The 27064-nt window shown below is 37.8% G+C and overlaps 1 protein-coding gene across 4 annotated transcripts in view; it reads right to left on the reverse strand.

Annotated features, from left to right (window-relative positions):
- Positions 1-27064, reverse strand: part of drgx (dorsal root ganglia homeobox) — a 35314-nt gene that overhangs the window by 2044 nt on the left and 6206 nt on the right. The window contains exons 1-6 of one of the 4 annotated variants that reach the window (XM_004915911.4): positions 17019-17941; positions 15880-15929; positions 13911-14008; positions 11148-11249; positions 3987-4159; positions 3559-3680 (exon numbers count right to left, since the gene is read on the reverse strand). In XM_004915911.4, coding sequence (XP_004915968.1) covers positions 3559-3680; positions 3987-4159; positions 11148-11249; positions 13911-14008; positions 15880-15913 — 529 coding nt within the window. In that variant the 5' untranslated portion in view covers positions 15914-15929; positions 17019-17941. Of the gene's footprint in view, positions 1-3558; positions 3681-3986; positions 4160-11147; positions 11250-13910; positions 14012-15879; positions 15930-17018; positions 17942-27064 lie in introns of those variants that run through there. The other 3 variants (XM_004915910.4, XM_031906218.1, XM_031906217.1) reach the window with 3 other exon arrangements.

Here is a 27064-nt window from a genome sequence, read left to right on the forward strand (position 1 = left end):
CTGGTGACTCCTCCTTCCTCTTCCTCTTTGATACATAACATTATAATATAAAGCAGCTAATATGTTACCTCATTTAATTCCCTGTGCTTCTTTGACAGTGACAGTTAGACCATTCATGTTCCCTGGCAGGAGTATCTGATATCAGATTACATTGCATACAACCAGAATACTCTGAAATGACTTCATACATTTCTTTCTGCGTACCATCTACCAACTCCTTTGCATCTATAAATTTAAGATTTTAATATTTCATTTTGTATCAAATGGCAAAGATCAGTAAAGAATCCCAGACTGGATGATTACCATTCTGATGGCAGGGAGTTGTTTCACTTCTGTCTACTCTATGTGCATCTGGACAGGAATTGGGAGGAGAAATTCTGAGAAAGGTTCATGCTAAAATGCCAGAAAATTCTGCCAATCTCCGAATTTTCAGAGACTGTATCCTAAGCAGACTGACAAAATATTTAAGCTATGGTTCCATGAATGAGTGTTTTGCTTGCTTGTGACTATAAATCCATGCAAAAATGAAACATTACTTTAGACATGTTGTTGCTCATGTGGATGTGGGAATGTTGGAAGGGAAAGGGTTACTGCTCCATTAGCAGGGAATATAGTGCTGAATCAGAGCAACGCGTGGTGAGATCATCTGAACAGATTAATACTTAATGTAATAATCCAGCCTCCCTGTAGGGAGGGGGAATCAATTCTGAGAGTCTGACAGGAAGAGTCCCCCCTCTACTTCATCTCTCCACCCCACCTCTGATCAAAGCGCCGTACACAGGCAAACAAATCGACCACTGGAAACAATTATTAACCCCTGCCATGCTAAAGCCCAGCAGAGCATTGATTAAATTCAACCCTGTGATGCACTTGTTTAGCAACAATTAAATCTGGTAAGTAAGAAGTCATAATGACCAGCATTGTCGCCTGCACCACCGGAGTCCAGCAAATAATCTACAGCCTTCACCCCCCAAAGTGTATGGAATACATCTAACCCCAGCACTGTGTGAGAAGAGTAATGATGAAGTCAAGCACAGCCAGAAAGATGTGCAGTGATTATTAACCTGTGTGCTACCAGTGTGCTACCAGAGAAGCATAGAAGTCATTAATATGATCTCCAATGCAGTTACTTCTCAACGATCATGGAGAGAAATAATTTGCAGATATCAGAAAGTATGTCAATAAAGGTATAGTGGTGAATTAATAGGTGTTATGAAGGCATAGCTGCAGGGCCATAAAATTGGCCATAGTCACTTGGGAAAAATCCCAGTTATTAGAGGTACTTGCATCAACATGTGCTCCTTGCACCTCCATACAGTTGCACTTTGGCTTATCAACACAGGTAAACCATGGAGCCAGGCCCAGACTGGCAATCTGTGCATTGCCAGAGGGCTGCTGTAAGATGCCATAGACAATCACTATTTATTGGGATGGTGGTGGGGACTGTTTAGACCTCTGTGTACTTGAAATGGCAGGGTCTATTTTGACTACCAGTCCAGACTTGCCTGGTGCTACCCCCACCTCTAAACCAGGGAGTAGCTCCATGTTTCCCACAGGAGCCTTAGTAAATCCTGCAGAACAGTTCTGGACTTAGGACAGGGCACACACATTGCATGTGCATGAGAATGCTGAACACCAGAAATGACACCAACTAGACTAGAATATTGTCAATACAAATAGGTCGCATTCATGTTGAAGATGTAGCTGCAATCGCTTCAGTTTTGACACATCGGCTGCAATAGGCTCAATTTACCCTGACAACTGCAGTGATGCTGGAATTATGGGGAAAATACTACACACACACACACTTTTGAATGGATTGAGTTAGTTATTAAAAGGACTTGCCTTGGCATAACTTCATCACAAAAACTGCTTTATTTGTGCATTTTAGTGGTTGCATTCACAGTGTGCATCTGCCTTTGCCCACAGACTTAGTTTTCAGTACGTGTCAAATGTATACCGCTAGACAATCTATATATTCTCTGACTCACTACAGCAAACAAGTAGCCATTCCTAAACCATATTTGAGCCGTATAGCTAATGTATTTATTACTTTCAGAAACATAACATCTGTTATAGGTACACTGTCCATGTTTTTCATGCAGTAGGCAGCTTCTTTCACACATTATATATATATATATATATATATATATATATATATATATATGCATTGGCAGACCACTGTCTCACTCAAGCATGTGACCTAAAACATGTTGTGTCAATAGAGCTCTGTTATTAGTTTCAACTTGTTTTGTGTTCCTGCCTATCTTTTAATACTTCCTATACAATCTGACTGTGCATCCCTCAAGCTAAAAAATACTGCCTAATGCTACTGAGCCATTAATATCAATGGCCAAACTGCTCAAGATCCTGTTGTTTGAAGCTCTTGGGTAAAATATTTTAATTGCAAGGTAGACCCTGCACTTTCATGCTCTATGGAGAGTCTTTATGGTTTCTTTTATACAGGGACATTTCATTTCTTTAATACAGTGACAATTTTTGGTGCACCATAGTATAAATACTAAGCCAGTGCAAAGGTATATCCTGTAAGCTTGCTGACACAACAATGTTAACATGTACTAACAGAGCAGTAAAGGCAGTGTATATTAGTACACACAGTTGAAACACAACCAAAAATACATATTCCACAGCTTCCAATTATTTCTTTTGATATATGTATATCATAAAATCTAATGACTAGATTGTATATATGTACAGTATTTGCGAACATTTTTTTACCAGGATTGAGATTTTTACATATTGAGGAACACAGTGTGAGCCAAACACATTACATTATTTAAGGTCTGTTAGCTTATACAATCAGCCTGAGCTCTGACATGAACTGGTTGAGCACAAGTCCTACTACTGTTCAATTAATAAATACCGCTATTAATTAATTGGCATGGTATGTTTCCAGCCATTAAAGGATGCGACCGGACTAAGTAAATCCACAGGCCCTTGATGCTTTTAGAGAAAAGTTATGGCAGGGACAGGAAATCTCTTGCTGCAGACCACACAATTAGCAGTGCATCCTGCTCACCACCAACACAGACTGGGCGCATGGTAATATACAGTACACAGTCTTTTGAGAAGCCTGTAGTGCTGAACTCTGTGCCAGTCCAAAGAATGCCATGAAAAGAATCTTATTAAGCCATGGAAAGTGAGGTTGCCAGGTTTTAATGCTGTGGTATTCACTTCTTGCTGAATTAAAAATAGTTTTGCTGTATGGACAAAATCTCATCATGAGTTCCCCAGCAGTTTAAAACCAATGTTGTTTTCATTTGTTATCAAGGGAGAACACTGAATGTAATTTATGAACCCTACCGGGAGATTGTAGCACTCTTTGCCAGTGAATAGGTTAATACCTACAATTCAATTGCAATAAGCAAGTTTACAATTTTCTGCAGCAGTTTTTATCAGCATATGCATTGCTTGACGTACTGACAAGGAGACCAACAACACACATACCAGATGCCTGCTTTTTCACAAGGAGAGGTTAAACTTTAAATAGTTAATTTATCTTGCTCTATCCTCTTGGAGTGAGCCATGGAACCTTACCCTTCAGTGAAGCCACATGTGACAGAGCCTGAGCATAACTTGCTGTGTTTAGGAGAGCTCCCGGCAGGCATGAGGGAAAGAAAGAAGTTGCTGAACCCACAGCTCGGTCATGGGACAGACACCTGAGAGAATGGAATAAAATATAAAGTGAATAGTCTTGCCTTGGTAAAGTTGTCTTGCCTTTTCTTATATATTATTTATTTACTGTATATAGTATTACAGAGAAAAAGGAAATCAATTTTAAAAATTAGAATTATTTGCTTATAAGGTAGGTGGCCTTCCTGCAATTCAGAACTTTCTGGCAGGTTTCCAGATAACCGATCCTATACAATATCCCTTCCGGATACCTGTACAATATCCCTTCTCTTTAAAATTTTGAATCTCTCTTGTTGAGTGAGAGTACCTATGAAAGCCCCTACTTCTTTTACCTCTGTTGTGCTTCCAAGGTTTCCTTCTTTCCTCGTACAGGCTCCACTGTAGAAGAAGGGCTGAGATTTCTACCTGCTGTGGTAACTTCTGGAGCCGATTCCTTTGCTCCTTCTTGCTCACAGCTGCCCCTTTCTGTTTTTCGCCACTTTGCTCGACGATTTTGGAACCAGACCTATTTAAGTGAAAGAATAATGAGATCAATATAAATATTTGTATCCTGGAGAGCAAAACAAAACAATATTTGTTCCTAGCAAAGCAATAAGCACTGGCAGCAAGTAGAGAGAGTAGTTTTTGTAAATATGGTAGTCATGTACAGTCCATTTGTGCTGGGTGTCAATACTTACTAAAACTAGAAACCCTGGCTGATCTGGGATCTCATAGTATTTTCCCTTCGAGCACACATCACTTTCAGGCCAGAAAAAGTAATATATTTCTCCTACCTTTCAATATTTATGCATAAAAACTAGGACATATTCCTTGGATCCACAGTGAGCTATGCCCCAGTCATTGTGTCTATCTTTGCCCAAGGAATACAACAGGGAAATTAAGTGAGACATTAAGGATTTTAAAGTGATAAGGTCTGTTCCCCAAACTAGTACTGGACTGGTACTAAGAAACTAGCTGGAGTGCAGAGGATGGAGCCAAAGTGAATTGGGACTTTCAGCTATAAAAATAGTCTTACCAAGCTGCAAATGTTTTACATGGGCAAATAGAGAGATAGTATATAATTCATCACTTTTGTATATAACTATAAAGGGACTATACCATATTTCCAATATTCACCAATATATCTTTCCAGAGAACACAAGGGCATACCTTGAAAAACAGGTTGAAGGGTTTTAGCCTGTAGTGGATGTTACTATGAAATGACAATTCATAGCTGCTAGTTTTAGGCTTGCGGGACATTAGCAGAAATGGGGGAATGAATAGGAAAAACGAGGCAGTAGAGAAAGCAGTGGGGAGTCAAAAAAATGTAGTGGGATAGGGCAAATTCTCTGGTAATTTTTTTAACTTGATATCTCCCAAACTATCTGGGTTTCTTCATGAAGGGAAAACTGTTATAATTTACGACACAAACTGATGAGGCAGCAAAATCTAAAAAGATTGTTATAAAAAAAAAATCAGAAAATTGGAGATCTATTTGTAAAGAGTGTGTGCTACAGCAGTGAATAGGTTACATGGATTCTGTCTTCTAGCCTCTTCTTATCGTATGGGTGTTTATTAGTTATCAGTAATTAATGATTCTCGTTATTATATTTAAGTAGCCTTTAATCCCACGCATCGGCAATCGCTGAGTAATGAGAATCTTTAGTCTAAATTTAGGTCACTTGAGCAGAAGCTTTGTCTCTTAATTGAGCGAAGGTCAGAGCTAGAAGGATCTTTAATTGAGTTATTTTTCATTATCATATTTTAATGACTTTGCACTGGCGGCTGTGGAGAAACTCGTTCATTTCACCATTTAGGGTTTTGTTTGACAACATGAGGCTGTTATCTGCTACACATTAATCATCATTCAATGGCTGAGAGGTCCTAATTTTAAAGCCCCCCCCTCCCATTTCTGGTCTTCATTTACAAACCAAATGTGCATTTTGTAACCAAAGGGCAAATGATTCTTGATGAGCTCAGGTTTAGTTTCTTTAAATCTGAGACTAGTGATGAGTGAAATTTTTTTGCAGGCATGGGTTTGCGAAAATTTTTCGCATTTTGCCATTGGCGGATTTTTGGGTGAAAGGGACGCAAAGTTTTGCCACGGAAAAAAATTGCCATGTGACAAAAAAAATTACGCTCATCAAAAGAAAATCTTGCACACTTAATTTTTTTGACACATGGGTCATTTTCGCGTTTCACAAATTTTTTCAAAGTTTTGCGAATTTTTCAGCAAAGTGAAACGGGACAGATTTGCTCATCACTATCTGAGACCAAGCAGAAAAATTATTAGCAGGATACAGTACTTGCCAGACAGAAGCTATTGTAGAATTTCCCTTCAATGCTGTACTATCAGTACCCAGCACCATGCCTGATCATAATCTAATACATTTCTAAATTGTTTCACAATATGTACAATGTTCTCCTTATACTGGGAGTACAAAGAAGGAAAGTATTTTGACATAAATATTTGCAATATGGATGTGCAATGTGTTATTCTGCTCAGAAAGGCTTTTAATGTGCATTTCAAAACCTTTGGTTTGTACATTGCTCCAAAAATGTTACAACTAAAAAACAATATACTATTCCACCTAATCTTCACATTCTGTTAAGTGCGAAACCTCCTTGCTAGTCTTTGCTGAGAACATATCATAATTATACTTACAGGGGCAAAAATACAACTGGCAACAAAATGTTGTTTATCACTTCTGAAACATTTTTTCCAGAGCACAATACATTCTAGGAATCTAGGGGTGTTTCACTATGAAAAAAACACCCCTAGATTCCTAGAATGTATTGTGCCCTGGAAAAAATGTTGCTGCGGATTGGAAAAAGTCACCACAAAATAAGTCCATTGAATTCAGCTTGTTTCGCTTATTTTTTTACTGTTTTGCAATTTTTTTGGAGAAGCAAAATGGGCATTTTTGACAATCACTATGCCAGTGAGTCCTGTAACATGAATTACATCACTAAGCACCAGGTATAACTGATGACATGACTAAGCACCATTTAAAAGGATGTAATTTACAGGATATCAATAGCTCTTATGCATTATATTTTAATATTTCAGACGACATGCTACCACATCTGCATTGGCCACAGGTAACCAAACTATAGGGTTTAGAATGAACAGTTGCAAAACAGACAAGACAGGTCATAGCAGATGTCATTTCAACAAAACTTGACAATTGGAATTACTGTAAAAATGAGAATTTAATATATGGTTCATCTCATGGAAATAAGAACATTTATATCTATGATCAACCAAGGCCAGAACTAGCTGTAGAAACAAAAGGCACTTGCCTAGGGCACAGTGGTGGTAAGGTGCCGGGCATATACATCTTCTGCCTGCCTTCCTCTGGTTTTAGCTCACCTGAATTTCTGGGAGATCAGTGGGTGTGTGATGGGGGAGGAGGGCCATGTTAGAACGTGTGCTTGCCTTAGGCACCCTGAACCTTAGGCTCGACACTGTAATCAATTTAAAATTCTATACCATTTATGAAATATCAGGTCACTCATCACTATACCCCTCTCAGAAATCTGTCCTTCTACAGGCAATTATTGTCAGAGTTATTTTAAATCACTACCCTCTAATACATTGCCTAGGCCAGTGCTATCCAACTTAGATTTTGTGGGCAATTATTTTTGTATTAAAACAATGATGTCATACAATAAAATCTATGGAGCCCTTGAACTGGACAACCACATATGGCCTGTGGGCCTCAAGTTTGACAAACCTGGCCTAGGCAAAGGGAGAAAACACCAATACATTTGGTCTAACTGTCAATGAAGTCTGACTCCTGTATTAAAAAGGGGTGAGAATGGCTAAAAGGAGCCGAAGAGACCTTCTCAAATGCACGAAATGCACCAAGAGCCTCCTTAAAACAGAAAGTATTCACAAGCCTTATCCAACAAACATAACACTGCATTAAACCAAAAATGAGAAGCTTTAACCTTCACTTAAGGAATTATAGGTGGGGACATGCAAATGTCTCCTTAATGTCCCTGTGGCCAACTATGCATCCAGAACCACTGGTTTCATAGCACATATACAGCCTGATAATTCATTGTCATTAAGAAACAGATTGTTGAGAGAGGGATACTGAAGAATAACTTGATTAATACAGAAATAGTACAGATACAGAATACAGAGAATACAGTATCCGGTATTTAGAAAGTCCCTTATTTTCCTGAACGGAAGCCCCAGTTATATTTTCATATACATGATAGTTCGCCTTTAACCCAGAATGTCCCATTAAGCTTGCCTGGGTTGGTGGTGAGGGTTTACTATTGGCACACATACAGGGTTAAGTAATTTGTTCTGTTGACAACAAGATTCAATCAGTTAGAAGTGGCTACAGCCTGCTTACTTGGGAACTTTTCATGTAGTGATACATGTCACAGGGGCACCATTATATAAACTTAATTAAAATTTCTTCTTATTAAAATATATTTAGACCTTAATAGTAGTGGAAACTATGATATATAAATGTAAATTATCATTTAATATCGATGCACTCAGAGGTGCAAACCTATTGTGAAACAGTAGAGAACTGTACAATGATGCCAAGGGAAAAACACAGATCTATTGATTAAAAAAAATGCTGACAAACACATGGCAAAATTGCACCAGATTCCTTTATGTTCTTGACCCCCAAAAAGAGTTGACAGTATTTGGAAGAGGATGGAACAGCCAGGACACAGAGGACTAATAGAACCAGTATGCAGAAATCTGTAATAATGCTGAGCCTGTTCTGAGAGTCACTGCTTTCTCTTTCTTTTTTTTCCAGTGCAAGGAAATGGATGTTCTCTGATGCAATCCAGTACCTTAGAGACGCGGACAAATTAGTGTAGAACATTATCACTAGTTAATTATGAATGACCGATTAATCAAGCTAATCTAATATTCCACATTATGTTGATGTTATTAAAGTGCACGGTGAAAGTGACAGATAGCCTTCATTTGCTCTCAGTGGCCAAATGTGCTCTCTGAACTGATATGAAGAGCGTGTTGGAGAGAAGGGAAACCACAGCAACATTTTGTCTGAGGTAGAGCAGGAGATTAGAAAGATGCTATAGCATTAAACAAAACAATTCAGCATTGGATATTCAGAAATATATTGGGCTAGTCCAAACTCTACAGTAAAATATTAATCAGTTGTTCCATAAATCAGTTTATACCAAATGTTGAGTTTAATAAAAACAGTGTTAGATTTACATAGCTCAAATTTCAGTGTATGTGTTCTACAGAATTACACAACTAAATATACCTCAAATCAGAGCTACTTCCATTATGGCCTATAAAAAACAGGCTACCTATAGCATGTTATTGAGTATTATGAACAAAAGGAATGTACTTTCTATGAGAAGACATTCAGCTGTTGAATTTCCTGGAAAGATCACAATGCTCTGAAATCTCCATATGTCCTAGCACTACAGCCCAACGGGGAGGGACTTTCTAAAGTACTTTCCAGGCTGCAGGTCAAACAAATATTGTATTCCACATTGTATTGCATGGGACTACCAAGCATGCATGGGGGGGGGGGGGGTAAGAGAAAATTGCCTTTTGCAGCAACTTTTATGAGTGGAGATCTTGGTTCTCTATATGTCTTATGGTGTTGCTGATTCTGCTAGGGAAAAGTTTGCTACGGTGAAAATGCTGAAAGAATTGCCTCTGCCAGTCTCATGTGGCCCTGCCTGACGTAGCTAACTCTGGTGAGGGCCTAACTACCAAAAGCAATGAAAGAGCTGCATGCATCTGCTGAGGATAGGCAGACTGATATCCTGGGTAAGATGACATTTCTTATACTGAATGAAGGCTTGCAGCAATTATTCTGGTATAATTTTTGAGGTATACCAGACTAATGTAGTGCTGATATAGTTCATGTCTAGTTTTGTCCTAGGTCAGCCAATGTAAGCTCTCTAAAGGTGGTCTTACACTGCCAGATCTGCTCATTTGGAGAGGTATGATCTGCCCATCCACACACAGGGGCCAACATTAGCCCTGGGGCCAATATTTGTATCATACATTGGGGCCTATGGAGGTTTGTTGAGCAAGGACCACATCAATATACTGATGCAGTCCTCATCCAGCAGGATTTTCCATCCTATCTTATTAATATATGCACAGATATTGGTCAGGCAGATCCATTGATAGGCCTAAAAGCTGCCATTCTGCGGGGAGCTTTTATCTGTCCATTTATGGCCACCTTAAGCCATACAGCTTTCAAGGGACACTTTAAGGACAAAGTCTGTTTGTGGCACTACCCACAGTTATTGCAAAAAGTTCAGCTACTGAGGGGCTGCAAACAAAACACCCAAAGTGCCTATAAATAGAACCTACATTTAAATCAAAGGCGTTTAACAAATGCTTCATCAGTCTAGACATGGTTTGCACTGTCTTCTTGTATTGCCTTGGACTTCCTTTTAACCTCTGACCCTGCCTGCACTCAGGAAGTAGCGTCTGGAGTATTATTTAAATTATCATCATAAAATGACCAGTCATAAAGTTCTTTGCGTCATTTATTTAAAGATGTCTTATTTCTTCTTTGACAAAAGAAGGATTCTTCCTACAGGAATGGTATTTATTATCTAAAATGCTTGGGACCTAGGTTTTGCTGGTAAGGGAATTTATATCACAATACCTTACGTCTACTAAAAAACATTTAAACGTGGGCCTCATGTAATTTCTGATGTTTTCTATATTTTTCCATTTTCCAATAATATACAAGCAAGATAATTTTTAGGTGCAAATCAGTGCAAAAAAATTGTCTAAAACCATGTATTTTACACAGATTAATAATATATATCACATTTCAGCTAATTGTAGGCCTTATTCAAAGATAATTCCATCAGTACTTGCACACATCAGTAATAGCCAGTTTGAATGCCTATTATATGTGACACTGCAAAACTCTTAAAGTTTTATTTACAGATTTATGAAGCAATAGTTCAAAAGGAGTCTTTAAAGTATATGTGAAATTATTTTTCATCATTAATAAATATTTTTCTTTGGTACCTATACTTAAAGCCAGTTGATTGCTTATGTGCCTGTGCCAAATTACAAAAAAATTCAGAGCCATATTAATCACAGCAATTTACCCAAGAGGGCGCTAACTACACTGCACATGCCTTTTATTAAGGCCACATAAACAATATACAGTCCTGTTCACTATGTGGCTTATAATCAGCTACATACAGAGAAAATGGATCCACATGCACAGCAAGCCACTCAGCAATAATTATTTTTACGACAGTAGATCTAAATGAAGATTAAGGAGCTTCCTTAGATACATTTGCAGGACTATTACTCAATTTACTGCATGTTTTAATTCATCGCTGGAAACAGCCTTTAACCCTTACTTTGTCAGGTTCTTCAGGCCCACATGGCACTGAACTCAGAAGCCAATACCACACATTATTGATTTCTGCAAATAAAGTGCTCTTAATGTCAGTTTTTTAAGGACAAATGACCTCCACTCCCACCATGCTCCTCCATAATCCATGCTATGTACCTGTACTCTCGCTTCCGTGAGGTTAATTTTCATTGCAAGCTCTTCTCTGGTAAACACATCAGGATAGTGCGTCTGGGCAAACACAGCTTCTAGGGCTTCCAGCTACAGGGAAACAGACAGAATATCAGCAGGGCAAGTGTTTCCCGACTAATTACAAGGAGATTTTAAAGGAAAACAGCATGGGGTGACACTGGTAGGGAAGACAGTTTCATATGGTGTGGGTTTTAACAAGGTAAAGATAAACTACATACTCTTTCCTTAATTATGCTGGCTGCTATGATTGCTCTGCATTACTGCTGTTTGCTTACAGGTGATTCCAACAAGAGGAAGTGGGCACATGCTAGAAATGCCATCTCTTGTGTTTGGAATTTTGAATGTTAACCCATATGAACATGTTTTGCACCCATTTAGCACTATTTTCTGCAAACCTAAAATTCATGTTTAACTTGTCTTATATGAAAAATATTTATAATATTCATTTTCTGAAATTTAGATTAAAAAAATGCTATAATTTGATGAAACAGATCTGATTATAACAGAATTGCCTGCACTATTTCTCTTACTGCAATATTAAAGCTCACGGACATTGGTTGGAAGGTGATCCCTTACAAATGTTTTGTATCGGTGTTGCCTTCCAGTTACGTTAGCAGGTCATGGAAAACATGAATGACCCTTCTAGAAAATTCCCTAGAAGGACTTGCATGTCATTTTACAAACAATGTGAATTTAATGGTAATGTTCCTTATTTCAAGTGGTCCAGTACACATGGTTGAACAAACCAATAAGATACAACATGGGTCAACAAGCATCCCCAGAAAGCACTCCAAACACCAATGCTCAGATAATTTGGGTCACTGTGGAGTATTTTTTTCCTTTTTATAAATATGGCTCAGAGAGAAAACGAGTGGGTAGTATAAATATAACTAACTAGATTAAAAAAAACTACTACAGTGACATAAATAACATTTGTATCTGTAATAAACAACCCCCTAAACAATGCATATTTGCAGAAGGGTTATTTTATGTATCTTTTCAATTTAATATGTTTTTTTGTTTTCCATTCAAAATACAGTTTTTCTTCACTGAATATATTTACAAGTCATTTTTCCTGATAAATATATCACATAAAACATTTTATTTGCTTCTTTGCAGATCACTATTTGCTCTTTTTAGTATTAGAAAATATTTTCAAACTTTTCCTTATTTCTCTAGTGTTAGATTTCTGTCCTTAAAAAATATTGTTCTGTATTTTGAAATCTACCAATTGAATACAAGAAGAATTTAAATCCCTATAAGGCCAGAAATCTGCATGTATTCTGTATAGTCTATAGCTATAGCAAATGAGTGCTTATATTTAAAAGTGACCTAAAGCTAAACTAAATAACAAAGGCAGAAATATTGTTTTTGGGGTTCTGTTTTAGCCCAAGGCAACTGGAGCCCTTTAGCAGTAAGGATCTGTGCCTTTTCTGCTGATTAACGGCACTTGTTCTGTGCTGCTGTCACTTACCTAATCTTAGGGACCTCTGCACAATATACTGTGTATACATAGAATATAAATGTCACAATATAAAACTAATAATTTAGATAATAATTCAGATTATTAGTATGTCAGCTCTAAAATCAGTGCACCCTGCATCAGAATTTAATCATCAGCCCTTTTGCATCAGCTTATATGACAGGCCAAACAAATTTTCTGCTTGATCATTTGCTACGGCCCCTAAGCTTAGCTTCTCAACAGCTGCTCAGAGCACACGGAGCATGTAACAAATTCCAAGATGGGCAGCTCCTGTAACAACTTTCATGGCCTGGATTATTACTACTATAGTGATGCTAAACCTTTAGGCTGGTTCAATAAGATCAGTATATAAAGTATGGCATTTCTAGCCATATTCATTTTTACAGTTTAGTTTGCCTTTAAAGAGAAAATAAGCACATACATATATTTTAGGTTTACACCCCTTTTAGAACATTGCTTGTATGGTGAAAAGATAATCTATCAAACACCAACAACTATAGTACTGAGAGTAAATAGAACCAATATCTTTGAATTACACATCTTTCATTAGCATTTTTATGCAAATAATAAGTACTGGAGACTGGAATGTTCTATTTGCTGAGAAAGTCTTCTACTATTGCATCTATTATGGTCCCTGTTAATATTCAGCACTCAGCATCCTCAGCCATTTATGAGGAAATTTATGATTAAAAAAAGGCAAGAAACCACTGTGGTAACACTTTGAATATTCCAGAAATATTTTAGTAAGCAGTGACACATGTGGCAAAAGGTGCAAAGTGTTGTCTTGTATGACAACATGCAACACAACATATGCTTCTCCTCAGTGTCTGGCACCAAATTATTTCATGTAATGCAAATTCCCTCTGTCCATTTGCCCAGTTCCTCAGCTTTATCTAACCACCTGAAATTTTTACCCCGTCTATGGGTGTCTATGCAGAACAGACTTCTCCCATATTTTTGAAGCACCACTAAGGCTAAAAATGAACCAAATGAATTTACCCTGAGATTTCAATTTGTGTTCAATTTTTGTGATTATTTCAGAAATTCACATAACATGTTTTTGCGGCGATTAATACAGTAACTATCTATCCAAGCTCAGGGAGTGCAGAATTCTTTTTAAATATATATATATATCTATGGCCGGCCTGTCCAATACCTCCTAGTATCGCCTAAAAAGTCAAAGTCTAGCTTTTGCTTGCACAACACCCTCACAGGGGAATCACTGGCTGTTAAATCGCAGCAGGTACCTGTTGCAGTGTGAAAGTAGTTCGATTTCTCCGTTGTTTTCTACGTAGAAATCCATCATCAAACTCTGAGGCAGCATGAGCCCCAAAAGGAGGCGAACCTACTGAGAAAGAGGGGGCAGGAGGGTGAGTTCAGGTAACCCAAATTAACAATATTCTAGTATAGTTACTAATATCCACTGTAGCAAGCTACTACTAGCAGCTTTAATAGCCAACTCTGCCTGCACTGTGCTTAAGTAAAGCAGCACAATAGAACTGTAACAAACCCGTTGCAGTTAGGTATCATCGGATTGTTCAGGGTGAAAATCCAGCTGTTGTGCAAATAATAAACTGCACTTTCTGAAGCCCACACTCAGCTGCTATATCTAGACTATAGGAGCTTGGCTCAAGGCCAGGCATAGCAGCCAGACATTCTGTCCGCATGCAGATCTACAAAACATTCATGCGTTCTTTTAATTCAATAGTCAAAAACTAAATAATTACAAAGGTTAAACTAGAAATCTCTCCTTTTCTGGCCATATGGGAAAGTGTGTTTGCAGCCCCACCTGCAACTGGGTGCTCATTAACTCTGAACTCTGAGAGAAAATCCTGTAAACCGAAATGTGCCATCTGCCACCACCCCTTGGCTCCAAGATACTAACACTGAAAGTCACCTCATGCCCACCCTAAATATTAAATAAATGTAAAAGTCGACTAATGCTGCTGTGAGGATCCTGCGATACTCAACACTTATCTAATGTCTTGTTTCGAACTCGATCACAGGATCCTCTTCTGAACCATCCCAAAATAGTACCAGTCATTTGTGGCTAAACTGTACCATAATATACAGAACAATGGCAATTTGAAGAAAAATAAAAAACTATATCTCTATAAATGAATATGCTTAAGCAAACTTTTTCATTTGTCCATGTATATAGATAAATGGAGAGATAGATAGAGAAATAGATAGAGGAAAGGACCAGAGAAGGAGATGTAGACAGGCATATAAATGACAGAAAAATAGATACACTATCCAAATATGCAGTAGAGAGTATTTCTAAATTAGAAATTCACATTTCAATAAACATGTTCGTACTGATATTTGTTTTGTGTACTTTGATTTCATAACACTGCGGTACAAAATGCATGAAATGCCTGAATTTATCTGTATATTTTGCATTACCTGGTCCTAAATATTGTGTGAAATACATTAAATAATGACTTGCCAAAACTATGTATAATGCTAAAGTTAAATAAAATATTATCTTTAATTTTGTCATTCTATTTACTAGAAATTTGTCCAGAAAATCATTTGATTTAAGGGCCATAATTTATAGTGTTTATTAATTAGCAGTTTGATGTTTTCCTCTGTTTGCGCTTGCTGCAGAATATGGGCCTGCTGATTGGGAATAAGTTAACCTCTTGCGTGCCATGTGTGTTTGCTTTTGGCCTCACCACTGGAGTGTCAGATCTGGGAGGTCTTGACAGGGCCCCGGACACTGAACAACTTTGCAGACAGATCTGACTCCTCTGCCCCCAGGCTCTGGTGAGCAGGTGGGAGAAGCAGACTTTGCCCTAAAGAAATCCATTTACCTCCCCCAGCCTTTTACTGGAACAAATAGAGAGCTCTCTAAAGCATTTTGTGACAGAGGGAACAAGCAGCTCTGAGAGTGTTCAGTAGCTCTACCAGTTAAACTCACAAGCACAGGTAAACTGTAGTAATGAGGGATTTAGTGTTGGCTATGTTTGAGGATAGGTGCTAATAAATCTGTGCTGGTACTAACCTGGGATAAATTAAATGTTGGATATATTTTTGGCCTGTGTAGTGACTAATAAATATGTGCTGTTACATCACTGGGATAGGTTTAATGTAGGAATGTTACTGGGTCGGTGCTAATAAATCTATGCCGGTACCTAACCAAACACGTTAAAAATAAACATTCACTGATATAGAAGAGAAAGAAGTTTACAGCATTAAAAGTTGGGGACTCACCTTCCAGCTGCGGGGGGCAGTGAAAATAAAACATGTTGCCTGAGCTGCACCTAGTGATTACAAAAGTGCAAAATTAGGAAACATACAGCATTGTGCGACACAGAGTGGGGACAGACAATGTTCTGACTCACAATCATTTAAATAATATATATAACTTCTACAGACATAATCTGGCATAAATGAAATGCAGGACCAAATGCTTGTCAAAATATAACACTTATGATATCAGACCAAACATCACTCATATTAGGACACATTTTAAAATGGCGCTACTGAACGACCAAGTTTCTTTTTTGTTGTGATACATTTAGACATAAGGCATAATCAGGACAAGTCACAAAGTATGTTGTGGAAGCAGTCACAAACAACACTTCTTTTATATAGGAATGCACTTTGAAAAAAACAAACGGCAGGACATATGTCCTTTATTTACTGAACTAAGTACTTATCTAACCCCTGTGCGGGATCGTGCTTTATATACATACTGAGATGTATCCTGACATAACCTATGGCAGATACGAAAGAAAGCACCATATTCATATAAATAAATATTTCAATATATATCTCAAACTAAGACAGCTAGAAACCCTACATGTTGAGATGTATTGTGTCATTCATTAGGAGCGAGAGTAGGAAGGAGAAGGGAGGAAATGGATGTGATTGATGGCATTGTTAGGAATGACTTACCAAACTTGGATTAATATCATTACTCCCCAAAGTGATGCGCATTGTTTCATAACAAATAAATCACTGACTCAAATTATGTAAAATAGGAATGTGTGTATGTTTCTGAGACTGTTCGATAAATGTCTCTGAGACCTCAGCAGGCAAGCATATCATAGTTTTGTAGAAAACATAAACTTTGCATAAAACAATTACACGTCTATTTTATAGAAAGTTTTCAAAGACGAATTAAGGTTTACTTACTGGGTTATCATTTCATCTAAATGCAGCTATGTTTAGAGTGGTCCTAGGTTACTTTAATAGTAATGCAGCTAAGTACACAATAATATATCAAGCTGCACATCTTAATACAGGATGTGCACTATACTAATCAGACCAAGACAAGATAATGTAACACACACAAGTAATCAATTTTCTTTAAATTAAATAGGAAAGCCCTGTGCAAATGTGGTTACCTGGAGGCAGGATGCTTGGAGTGAGGCTCCTTTATTTTTGCAGTGTCCTAGAACTTGCTTGGCTTGGATCAGTAGCTGGATTTGTAGTACTGGTCCCCAAATGGCAACGTTGGAGCTAACCGTGACACCGAATCTATGACCCACTGAGCACTGGTTACTTCTGGGTAGACAGATGAAACAACTTAAAGTGTGCTGGCCAGGATGAGCAAGAAGTTGGCTGTAAAAAGGAAGGTGCACAGTCTTGATTTAGGAGTTAGAATTCAGGTTGAATTTTGACCCGCTAAACTGGGATGGAGATGGGTCACAGTTTGGATCTGTGGCAGAGGAGAGTGGACTAAACTCCAGGTTCTAGAAAGTTGGAGCCCAAGTGCAGCAGAGGAGAAGGAGCTGTCTGCCTTTTACAGTGCTGAACTGTAGGAGGACTCCGGCTCTGAGGAGAAGGCAGCTGTATGACTATGAGTGGCGCTGCTTGGCTCGCCTTCCAGCACTTGCCTTTATAATCTCACGCATAATTGGCCCTAATCGGATTATTTGCAACATGCAGTTCAGTCAATAACATGGATAGGTCTGCTGGGTCCCACAAATGAGTCACGAGGTATAGCACGTCACTTCTACAGAAGTAGTTTAAAAGGCTTCCTCTTGTTGTGCACTGGGAAAGATCCGAGGGAGTTACTGGTCTTGATCGTTGGCATGATATTAGAGGGGAAATCTTGTTTTTCCTTTGGGTCACAACTAGCGCTGTCTTCCTGGTAACAGGTACCTGCAGGATCCTAGAATTATAGAGGTACCATCTCATCAAGTGAATTGAGCATTAGCTTTTTCCTGCAGTGTTTAAAAAGCCTGTGCTTGTGAGTTTAACTGGTAGAGTTACTGATCAGTCTCAGAGCTGTTCGTTCTCTCTGTCGCAAAATGCTCTCTAATGTTGCATAAAATATGAAGCAAAGCTTTAGAGAGCCCTGCATTCGTTCCAGTAAAAGGCTGGGGGAGGTAAATGGATTTCTTTAGGGCGAAGTCTGCTTCTCCCACCTGCTCCCCGGAGCCTGGGGGCAGAAGAGCCAGATCTGGCTGCACAGATGTTCAGTGTCCGGGGCCCTGTCAGGCCCTCCCATATCTGACACTGACTGTGTCTCAGAACATCAATCTTTAATGAGGTTTGCAAACATCATGTAAACATGAAAGGATCCTAGAGGCCCTCCGGTGGTGGGGTCAAAAGCAAAAAAACACATGGCATGCAAGGGGTTAAATTATTCCCAATCAGCAGGCCCATATCCTGCCACGGGCGCGAATAGAAGAAAACAGCAAGCTTCTAATTAATAAACACTATCAATTATGGACTTTAATTAAATACTTGGGCTTTCAGTCAGAGAATTCCTGGACAAATTTCTAGTAAATAGAATGACATTTTATTTAATTTATGCATTATAAGCAATTTCCACATTTTTACTAGCCAGGGAAATACATAAGTTATAGTTTTGACAAGTCATTATTTCATGTATTTCACACGATATTTAGGACCAGATAATGCAAAATATACAGATAGATTCATGCATTTACTATCTAGGATCTACATATAGTCAAAAAATCATTTGTTTTAATATAATAATGTGGTTGTTTATAGGTACACATCCTTCTCTATCTCATTCATACAGAGCTTTTATTTTCATTAAAAGAACAAAATGAATCAAGATAATTACAGTTTTTGTGCATTTCGTACTGCAGGGTTATGAAGCCAAAATACGCAAAGCAAATATCAGTACGAACATCAGTCTATTGCAACGTGAATTTCTTATTTAGAAATGCTCTCTAGTGCATATTTGTATAGTGTATTTATTTTTATGTCATTTATATCCCTGTCTGCTTCTCCCTCTCTCCCTTCCTCTATCTATTTCTCTATCTATCTCTCCATTTATCTATATACATGGGCAAATGAAAAAGTTTATTTAAGCCTATTTCTTAAAAGAGATAGTTATTTGATTTTCTTCAATTTGCCATTTTTCTGTATATTATAGCACAGTTTTGCCGCAAATGACTGGTACTATTTAGGGATGGTTCAGATCCTGTTCTAAACTATAGATTAGATAAGTGTTGAGTATCACAGATAGGGCTTCTCGGCAGCATTAGCTGAGTTTTAAATTTATTTAATATTTATTTTATGAGGTGACTTTCAGTGTTAGTGCCTTGGAGCCAAGGGGTGATGGCAGATGGCAGAGTACAGAGTTAATGATTGCCAAGTTACAGGTGGGGCCGGATTATAAACACATATATACCCACAAAATTGTGTGATTCTATTTTACATTCAGAATTAAACATCTACTTTCATCAGACTATCTATTTAATTTACTATATTGCTAAGATTAAGTACAGTATAATAATAATGATATTGCTAAGATTAAATGTAGTTTAGTGTCACTATTTTACATGTTCAATGAGCTTAAATCATTCTGTCACATTCAGGGAAGCTTCAGTAACCCAGACAATTAGTTGTTTGTGTAAAAATAAAAGGTGAATACTGTGAATGCTTTGATACGCAAAAAAAAATCTGGAAGTTTCCCAGCTGCCATCCTGTAAGAGTCAGACTGGGGGGTACAGGGCCCACCGGGGCTACTGCCCCAGAGGCCCAGTCTGACCCTGCATCCTGTGCAGGCAGGGCTACCAGTAAGGTCTCAGTGAGACCCATTCCATTAAAGCTACAAGCAGTGAGAAAAACATAATCACTCCAGCACATAGAGGTGTGCATCACATGATCCTTAATAATATCTTCTATACTGCAGAAACAGTTACTTGGGTGTAATTTTCATAAAAATATAGTTTTCAAAAAACTCGCGCATGCCCCACAGGGAGATTGATAAATCACTGCTAACACGGAACTAATGTCCTCGAAAAGGCATACACATCCCTAAATCGCCCAAATTTTTCTTGCAAAGGATTTACACTTTTTGCCAATGGGAAGGCATTTTCAGGGAGATTAGTCCCATGGTACCAGTGGTATTGCCAGTGGGAAGCCGTTTCAGGGAGATCAGTCACCCGCGTTAGTGATTTAGCGGGTGGCTGATTTCCTGTGTAGTATTAGCCTAAGAAGGATGGTCCATCTAGATGCTATATATATCAGTATTTCAATGTAAAGATAAGATAAAATCCTTGCTGCTTTGTAGCAAAAAAAAAAGCAAGAGCAAATGACAAAGATGTGTTTAGAATGCAGTACAAGGCCACAAACTTCCACATCACATTAGTTATAAAACAACTCCTGAGAGTAATCTTAGACAAGCCACACCTTGATTTAGGTTACTGATTTACTCTTTCTTCAGGATAAAAAAGGCCAAGGCTGTCCCTGGTGAGTTACTAAAAAGCTTTCCACTAATGGACAGATGCTGTGTGAAACAATTTATGTTCAGCAGTGTCTGTTGTATAAACGCATTGATTTTACCAAAAACAAGTGAAAGGGTAAATGCCCCTAATGATGGTTGTGTTTATTGTGGGACACTAATACTCTCTTGTGAAACAGCCTTTGAATTGTATGTAGCTTCAGCTAAAATATTTAGAGGTGTTTCTTCTGTAACTGTGTACATTTATTAATGGAATACTGCATTGGTTATTAATGCCTTCAATTTAATCATGAGATTTCCGTGTATTTATCTTGATGGTGTGTGTATATATTTATAAGTATATAACACTCTATGTCGAGTGCAAAGGAAAATGTTTTTTAAATATATATTTAGATATTTGTGGCATGATAGGAAAACTGCCCTTGTCCTAAAGGCAATATGCAGGAGTGAAAGGATTAAAGGTTTTATGATAAAAAAGGCTACCTACTTTTCAGCAATGATATAAGTTCAGATGTATTGATAATGTGAATACTTAACATTCATCCAGTAAACAAATATTTAGTAATTAAAATGCTAAATTGTATGCAAATTGCAAACATTAAAAGCCATATGTGCACTGTGTTTTAGTAGGTGTGAATAACAACTATATAATGAATATTTAGTTTAAAGGCATATTTGGCAATGAGGTCTGCAAGTAGGGGGTAAATTGCAAGAGAGGAAAAAGCATTATGAGAAGCCACTTTCCAGGACCAAGAGCTGTCTATCCAAAAGCTTCAGTTGTTCTGGCTTCTGTTCTGTATATTGCAAACATGTATTAAATATTAACTCTGATGTTGCATGACCCCAAAAATAACAGTCTAGACAGCAAGCAGACACCAAAAACCTATCAACAGCTGTCTGACTTTGGATCTTCTGATCTATCTTGAGTGGGTCATCAGGCAAACTTTATTTTCACTGGTGCATAAATTAATTACACGCATTTAATAACCAAAATATCATTAGATTTCCCCTTTAATATCATCAAGGCAATGCGCCAGGGAAGCTCTTAATAGTTCAGAGGGCCATAACAGGCTATTATCCTTGTGTAATGCTATTACAGAACCAATTAGGTACCATTATGCTGTTTTGGCCTCTTTTTTCGGTTTATGCGACGTGATCCAATCACTAGCCTCTGACTTGTTCCAGGCTTGGGTACTTCAGCATTTGCACAGAGCCGGGAGCTCTTCTCCATCTCTCCCTACCTCCCTCCATTCCTCCCCTCCCTGCATCGCTTTTAGTCTCTGATGCCCTTTAAAAAGTAATTGCTAGGGTCCTGCTGCATATTATTTACAGGGGAAAGAGACCATAAATCCAGGGACCCCATGCTGGGAACAAAATCAAACTTTGTCTGTGCTGCCGCTTGCAAAATGTATCTCTGCGATAAGCGCCCCTAAAAATCACCCACACTGCCAATTAGAGGGCTGATTGCCAGTTACATGCCAGCAACTCAGATCCTCAGGGCACCCAAAGAATCTGTGCCAGGAACAGCAGGGGGAGAGGAGGGGCAGCTGTACCAGCTACGTTCACAGGGAAACAACAAGCCTTGAATAAGTTTTACTTTAACGATCTACTTCGGGTCTTTTCTGCAATATTCTCCAATAAACTAGAAACCAGCATAAATCAGTAGAACTGAAGAGGGCATTCAGCCCAATATTCTCTCATCTGTGCCTGGTGGGTTGGGTAGTTCATTACACTTGTGAAGAGCAGGATCTGGCACAGTGACAGCTTAAATGGCACAATGGTCCACCCAGAAAGCCCCCACTGCTACTCTCATAAACCCAGCTCTTTACACACAGCACGAAAAAGCTAATGCTCAATTTACTTGATGAGAGGGTACCTCTCTAATTCTAGGATCCAGCAGTTACATGTTACCAGGGAGACAGCACCAGTTCTGACCCAAAGGAAAAGGAATATTTCCCTATCAAGCCAACAACCAGTAACTCCCTTGGGCCTTGCCTAGAGCAAAACAAGTTTTTAAGCTCCTTTTGTAGAAGTGATGTGCTATAACTCATGACTCATTGTGGGACCAGCGGACCTATCTATGTTATTGACTGAACTACGCATTGCAAATAACCAATTATGTGTGAGATTATAAAGGCAAGAGCTGAGCAGCGTCACTTGTAGTCATACAGCTGCCTGTTCCAGGAGCCAGAGTCCTCCTACAGTTCAGTACTGCAAGGTAGACAGCTTGTTCTCCTCCCTGTGGGAGCACTTTGGCTAGAACGTCCTAGAACTTGGAGTACAGTCCACTCTCCTTTCCCACAGATCCAAACAGTGACCTGTATCCATTCCAGCTAAGTGGATCAAAATTTGGGATCCAAAGTTAGACAGCTGTTGATAAGTTTTTGGGGTCTGCTTGCTGTCTGCTGTCTAGACTGTTATTTTTGGGGTTCATGCAACATCAGCATTAATATTTAATAAATGTTTGCAATATACGGAACAGAAGCCAGAACAACAAAAGCTTTAGGCTAGACAGTTCTTGGTCCTGGAGTGACATCTCATAATGCTCTTTCCTCTCTTGTAATTTACCCCCTACTTGCAGACCTCATTGTCTTTAAACAAAATATTCATTATAAAGTTTTTATTTACACCTACACAAACAGGTTAAGGTTAGAAATTTGCATACAGTTTAGCATTTTAATTACTAAATATTTGTTTACTGCATGAATGTTAGTATCAATACATCTGGTATCAATAAATCTTGGTCAGATTGTACTGTATATGCCTGAGTTTTAATTCTTTTAAAAGGATAAAAGTATCTAAATATATTTATTAAAAAAAATATATGCTCATTTGCTCCTTTATATACAGTGTTATATACATATGAATATAAACACAAACCGTCAAAGAAAATACACAGAAATCACATGATTAAATTGAAGGTATTAATAACCAATGCAGTATTCCATTAATAAATGTACACAATTACAAAAGAAACACCTCTAAATATTTTAGTTGAAGCTACATACAATTCAAAGGCTGTTTCACAACAGAGTGTGAGTGTCCCTCAATCAACACAGCCATCATTAGGGGCATTTTTGCTTGTATCTGGTAAAATCAATGCATTTATACAACAGACACTGCTAAACATAGTTTCACACAGCCCTTATGTCCATTAGTGCAAAGCTTTTTAGTAATTCACCAGGGAAACCTTGCCCTTTTTTATCCTGAAGAAAGAGTAAATCAGTAACCCAAATCAAGGTGTGGCTTGTCTAAGATTACTCTCAGGAGTAAGTTGTTTTATAACTAACTTGATGTGAAAGTTTAGGGTTTGGGGATATTTTACTGGTGCTGTAAGGGCTCTGGTACACGGGGAGATTAGTCGCCCGCGGCAAAACTCCCTGCTCGCGGGCGACTAATCTCCCCGTGTACCAGAGCCCTAAGGGGTGAGGGTGTATTTTATTTTTAAATTACAAGATTCATAACAATGTATTTTATATAACTGCCCTTGTACTGCATTCTAAACACATTTTTGTCTAGAGACTTTTTTTTGGTACAAAGCAGCAAGGATTTTATCTTACCTTTACACTGATATATAGCATCTAGGGGGACCATCCCTCTTAGCAAACATATTTTGGAGTTTAAGAATTTGTTAAATTGATAATTGTCCCATTGCTAGAGATTCAACTGTTATTTTTCCACAAATAACTAATTATCTGGGCTACTGCACATTCATCGAAAGTGACATCTAAACAGTGACACTAAAATATTTTTTAATCTTAGCAATATCATACATGAAATAGTCAACAAAATAAGATTTTTAATTCCAAATATAAAATAGAATCACACATACAATTTTGTGGGTGTATATGTGTTTGTCACATTTAGGTAACAAAGTTCAAAACAATGCATCTGGAGAATTCTGAAGCCATGTTTAGTAGTTTTCTCACAGTTGGACCATTCGACAGAAGGTCAAATAGGTATAAAGCTGATAACCTATAGAGAAAGTAGGGAGAAGTAGGGAATTTCTTGACAAATGCAGGAATATGCTACAGATAGCTTTAGCTGGGCTTCTTCTACCAGCAAAAAACAGTCAGCTTGTCTCAGTGCCATCTTTTCTTTCATGGTAATGTATCTTATCCCTTGCCTCAGGGCCCACTGCTTGACCACTGATTCAGCCAAATATCGAACTGAATCCTGAATTCCATGCATCGTTAGTAGAATTATTGTTGTATCCCATTCTAAACAATCTACAATGCATAATAAATAGTCAAAAGAGGCATTCATCCAGGGCTCTCAAGGATCAAGGGGGTAAAAGCAAATTTTCAACTAATTTAAGAAAATCTCACATTTGGAGACCTTTTAAAAAATAAAAATGTTGGGACTGGTAGTAACAATAACAATAATAATTAAAAAAGAAAAAAAATGTATTTTGTATTGCTCCAATGGGAACATATTTTGTCCTGTAATTATTTGTCCTTTGTCATGTAATTATTTATATACTTATATTCACTTTTTATTTAAGTCCCTACATATCTTATTATAGAGTAACAGTGGTGGGGGGACCATTACTACAATTTGTTTACATGTTAGCCATTAAGCTAGGGGTTATTAGTCTGTCATGTGATTCAGTCATAGGCTGGGCTATGTTTGCATTCCATTGTCTTCCGTTGTATTGGGCATTTCAGACGAGGGATAAAAAACATTTTAAGAAACTTTTATTAATTATTATTGATTTCACTTTTAGAACTGTAAAGACTGTTCAAGGACAGATTATAATCTCCTTATAATGATTTTAACTTCATTGCAGTCTGTGGTTCTAGTAACCGTCTAATTCATTAATAGAAATTCATTATTCAGAGTACATAACTGGTGGGAGAGTCTGATTTAATAAGTTTGTACCCTAACATAACTATCTTTGAAGAATATACAAGGTTGAAGTAAGTGTAAAGTGAAAATATGCCTCATTTGCATCGGATTAAAAAATACAGAGTATTTCAGATGTCAGGACATAACTTCTAGCCCTCACATTGTTGATCGTGCCTCTGTAAAATAAATATAGATGAGTCTTTATGCAATGGCTGCCAAGTGTAGAATGTAGCAGGTTCATGTTTTGGCACAATTAGCCTCAAGGTTTTGTGCCTCTGTGGATTTGGCTCTCTGTGAATGTACTACAGGGAGTATAGATAAACACTATCAATAAATGTGTGTAAAACAGAACAGATTACTAAGTATTTATAAAACAAGTCTATCTTCTCTAATCTACTCTTCATTACTCATGTAAGTTTACAATAATAAAAATAATTAAAAGCACATTGGTTTAATGCAAGATTTTGGTCCTAAAATGCCTCATGCACTCTTAAAAATGTTTTTTTCAGTATGTCTGTGGTTTCCAACTCAAATCCTCTTGACTTGCATCTGATATGGTACTGTGACATATATCAATTGAAAATAAAGTTGTGGTATTGCTCGCTATTAAAGTCAATGTTGATGAACATCAAACTGGCACTAAATTGCACTAAAATTGGAGGTGTGCATGCAGATAATTTTTTTGCATATCATTGTTTAATAACCATAAAATATTTTGTATTGTATTTAAGGCATTTTATTGGTTACATGCAAAATTTAATATTTGTGTTACTATGTGAATGTCTCTCTGTCTGCAGTAATTATTGCCATTTTTGTCATTTTATTTGCGTAAATGGTGTTTACCAATTATTAAGTGTTGCCTAATATGTTAGCACACTATAAATAAAATGTAATAATAACACATGCACAGTTTGACTCCTGCTCCCTCCCTAGGAGGCTTCTCTCTCCGGGAGAGCAATAAATAGCTTGAATCTGATTTAACTCCTCTGCAATAAAATGTATTTTGCAATTAGCGCAATGGGCAGATTTGTCCCGCTTGGACAGTCTTCTAATTTATACCGGAATGTCTGTCTGTGTCTCTTAATTTTTCTCTCTGAAGAGCAAGGTGACTGTTCCCAGGCTGCACCTTCTCACTCCCCCTGTTAATTGGTTCTGTTAACGGATCAGTGCTTTAATGAGAGGAATGGGGGCACCATTTGGGCACCATTGGTTTTATTGCACCCCTGTTTCATACTATTGTTTTCATATTTTTCAAGAATTTCAGTCCTTAGAAAATGGGCCACTTGATGTAGAACTAAAGGCTACATATTCTGCTCAGAACCATTATCCATTGTACCCCAATCTCAAATATGATTTACAGTAGTTGAAACCAAGGGGCTGATTTACTAACCCACGAACGGGTCGAAATGAGTCCGATTGCGTTTTTTTCGTAAAGATCGGTATTTTGCGATTTTTTCGTATTTTTTGCGATTTTTTCGGCGTCTTTACGAATTTTTCGTTACCAATACGATTTTTGCGTAAAAACGCAAGTTTTTTGTAGCCATTACGAAAGTTGTGTAAAATCTTGCGATTTTTCGTAGCGTTAAAACTTGCGCAAAAAGTTGCGCTTTTTTCGTAGCGTTAAAACTTACGCGAAACTTCGCACCTTTTAAGTTTTAACGCTACGAAAAAGGCGCAACTTTTTGCGTAAGTTTTAACGCTACGGAAAAATCGCAAGATTTTACGCAACTTTCGTAAAGGCTACGAAAAACTCGCGTTTTTACGCAAAAATCGTATTGGTAACGAAAAATTCGTAAAGACGCCGAAAAAATCGCAAAACATACAAAAAAGTCGCAAAATGTTCGTTTTCAAGTCGGAACTTTTCCAATTCGGGTC

This window comes from Xenopus tropicalis, chromosome 7 (genome assembly GCF_000004195.4).
Source record: "Xenopus tropicalis strain Nigerian chromosome 7, UCB_Xtro_10.0, whole genome shotgun sequence".
Classification (NCBI taxonomy): Eukaryota; Metazoa; Chordata; class Amphibia; order Anura; family Pipidae; genus Xenopus; species Xenopus tropicalis.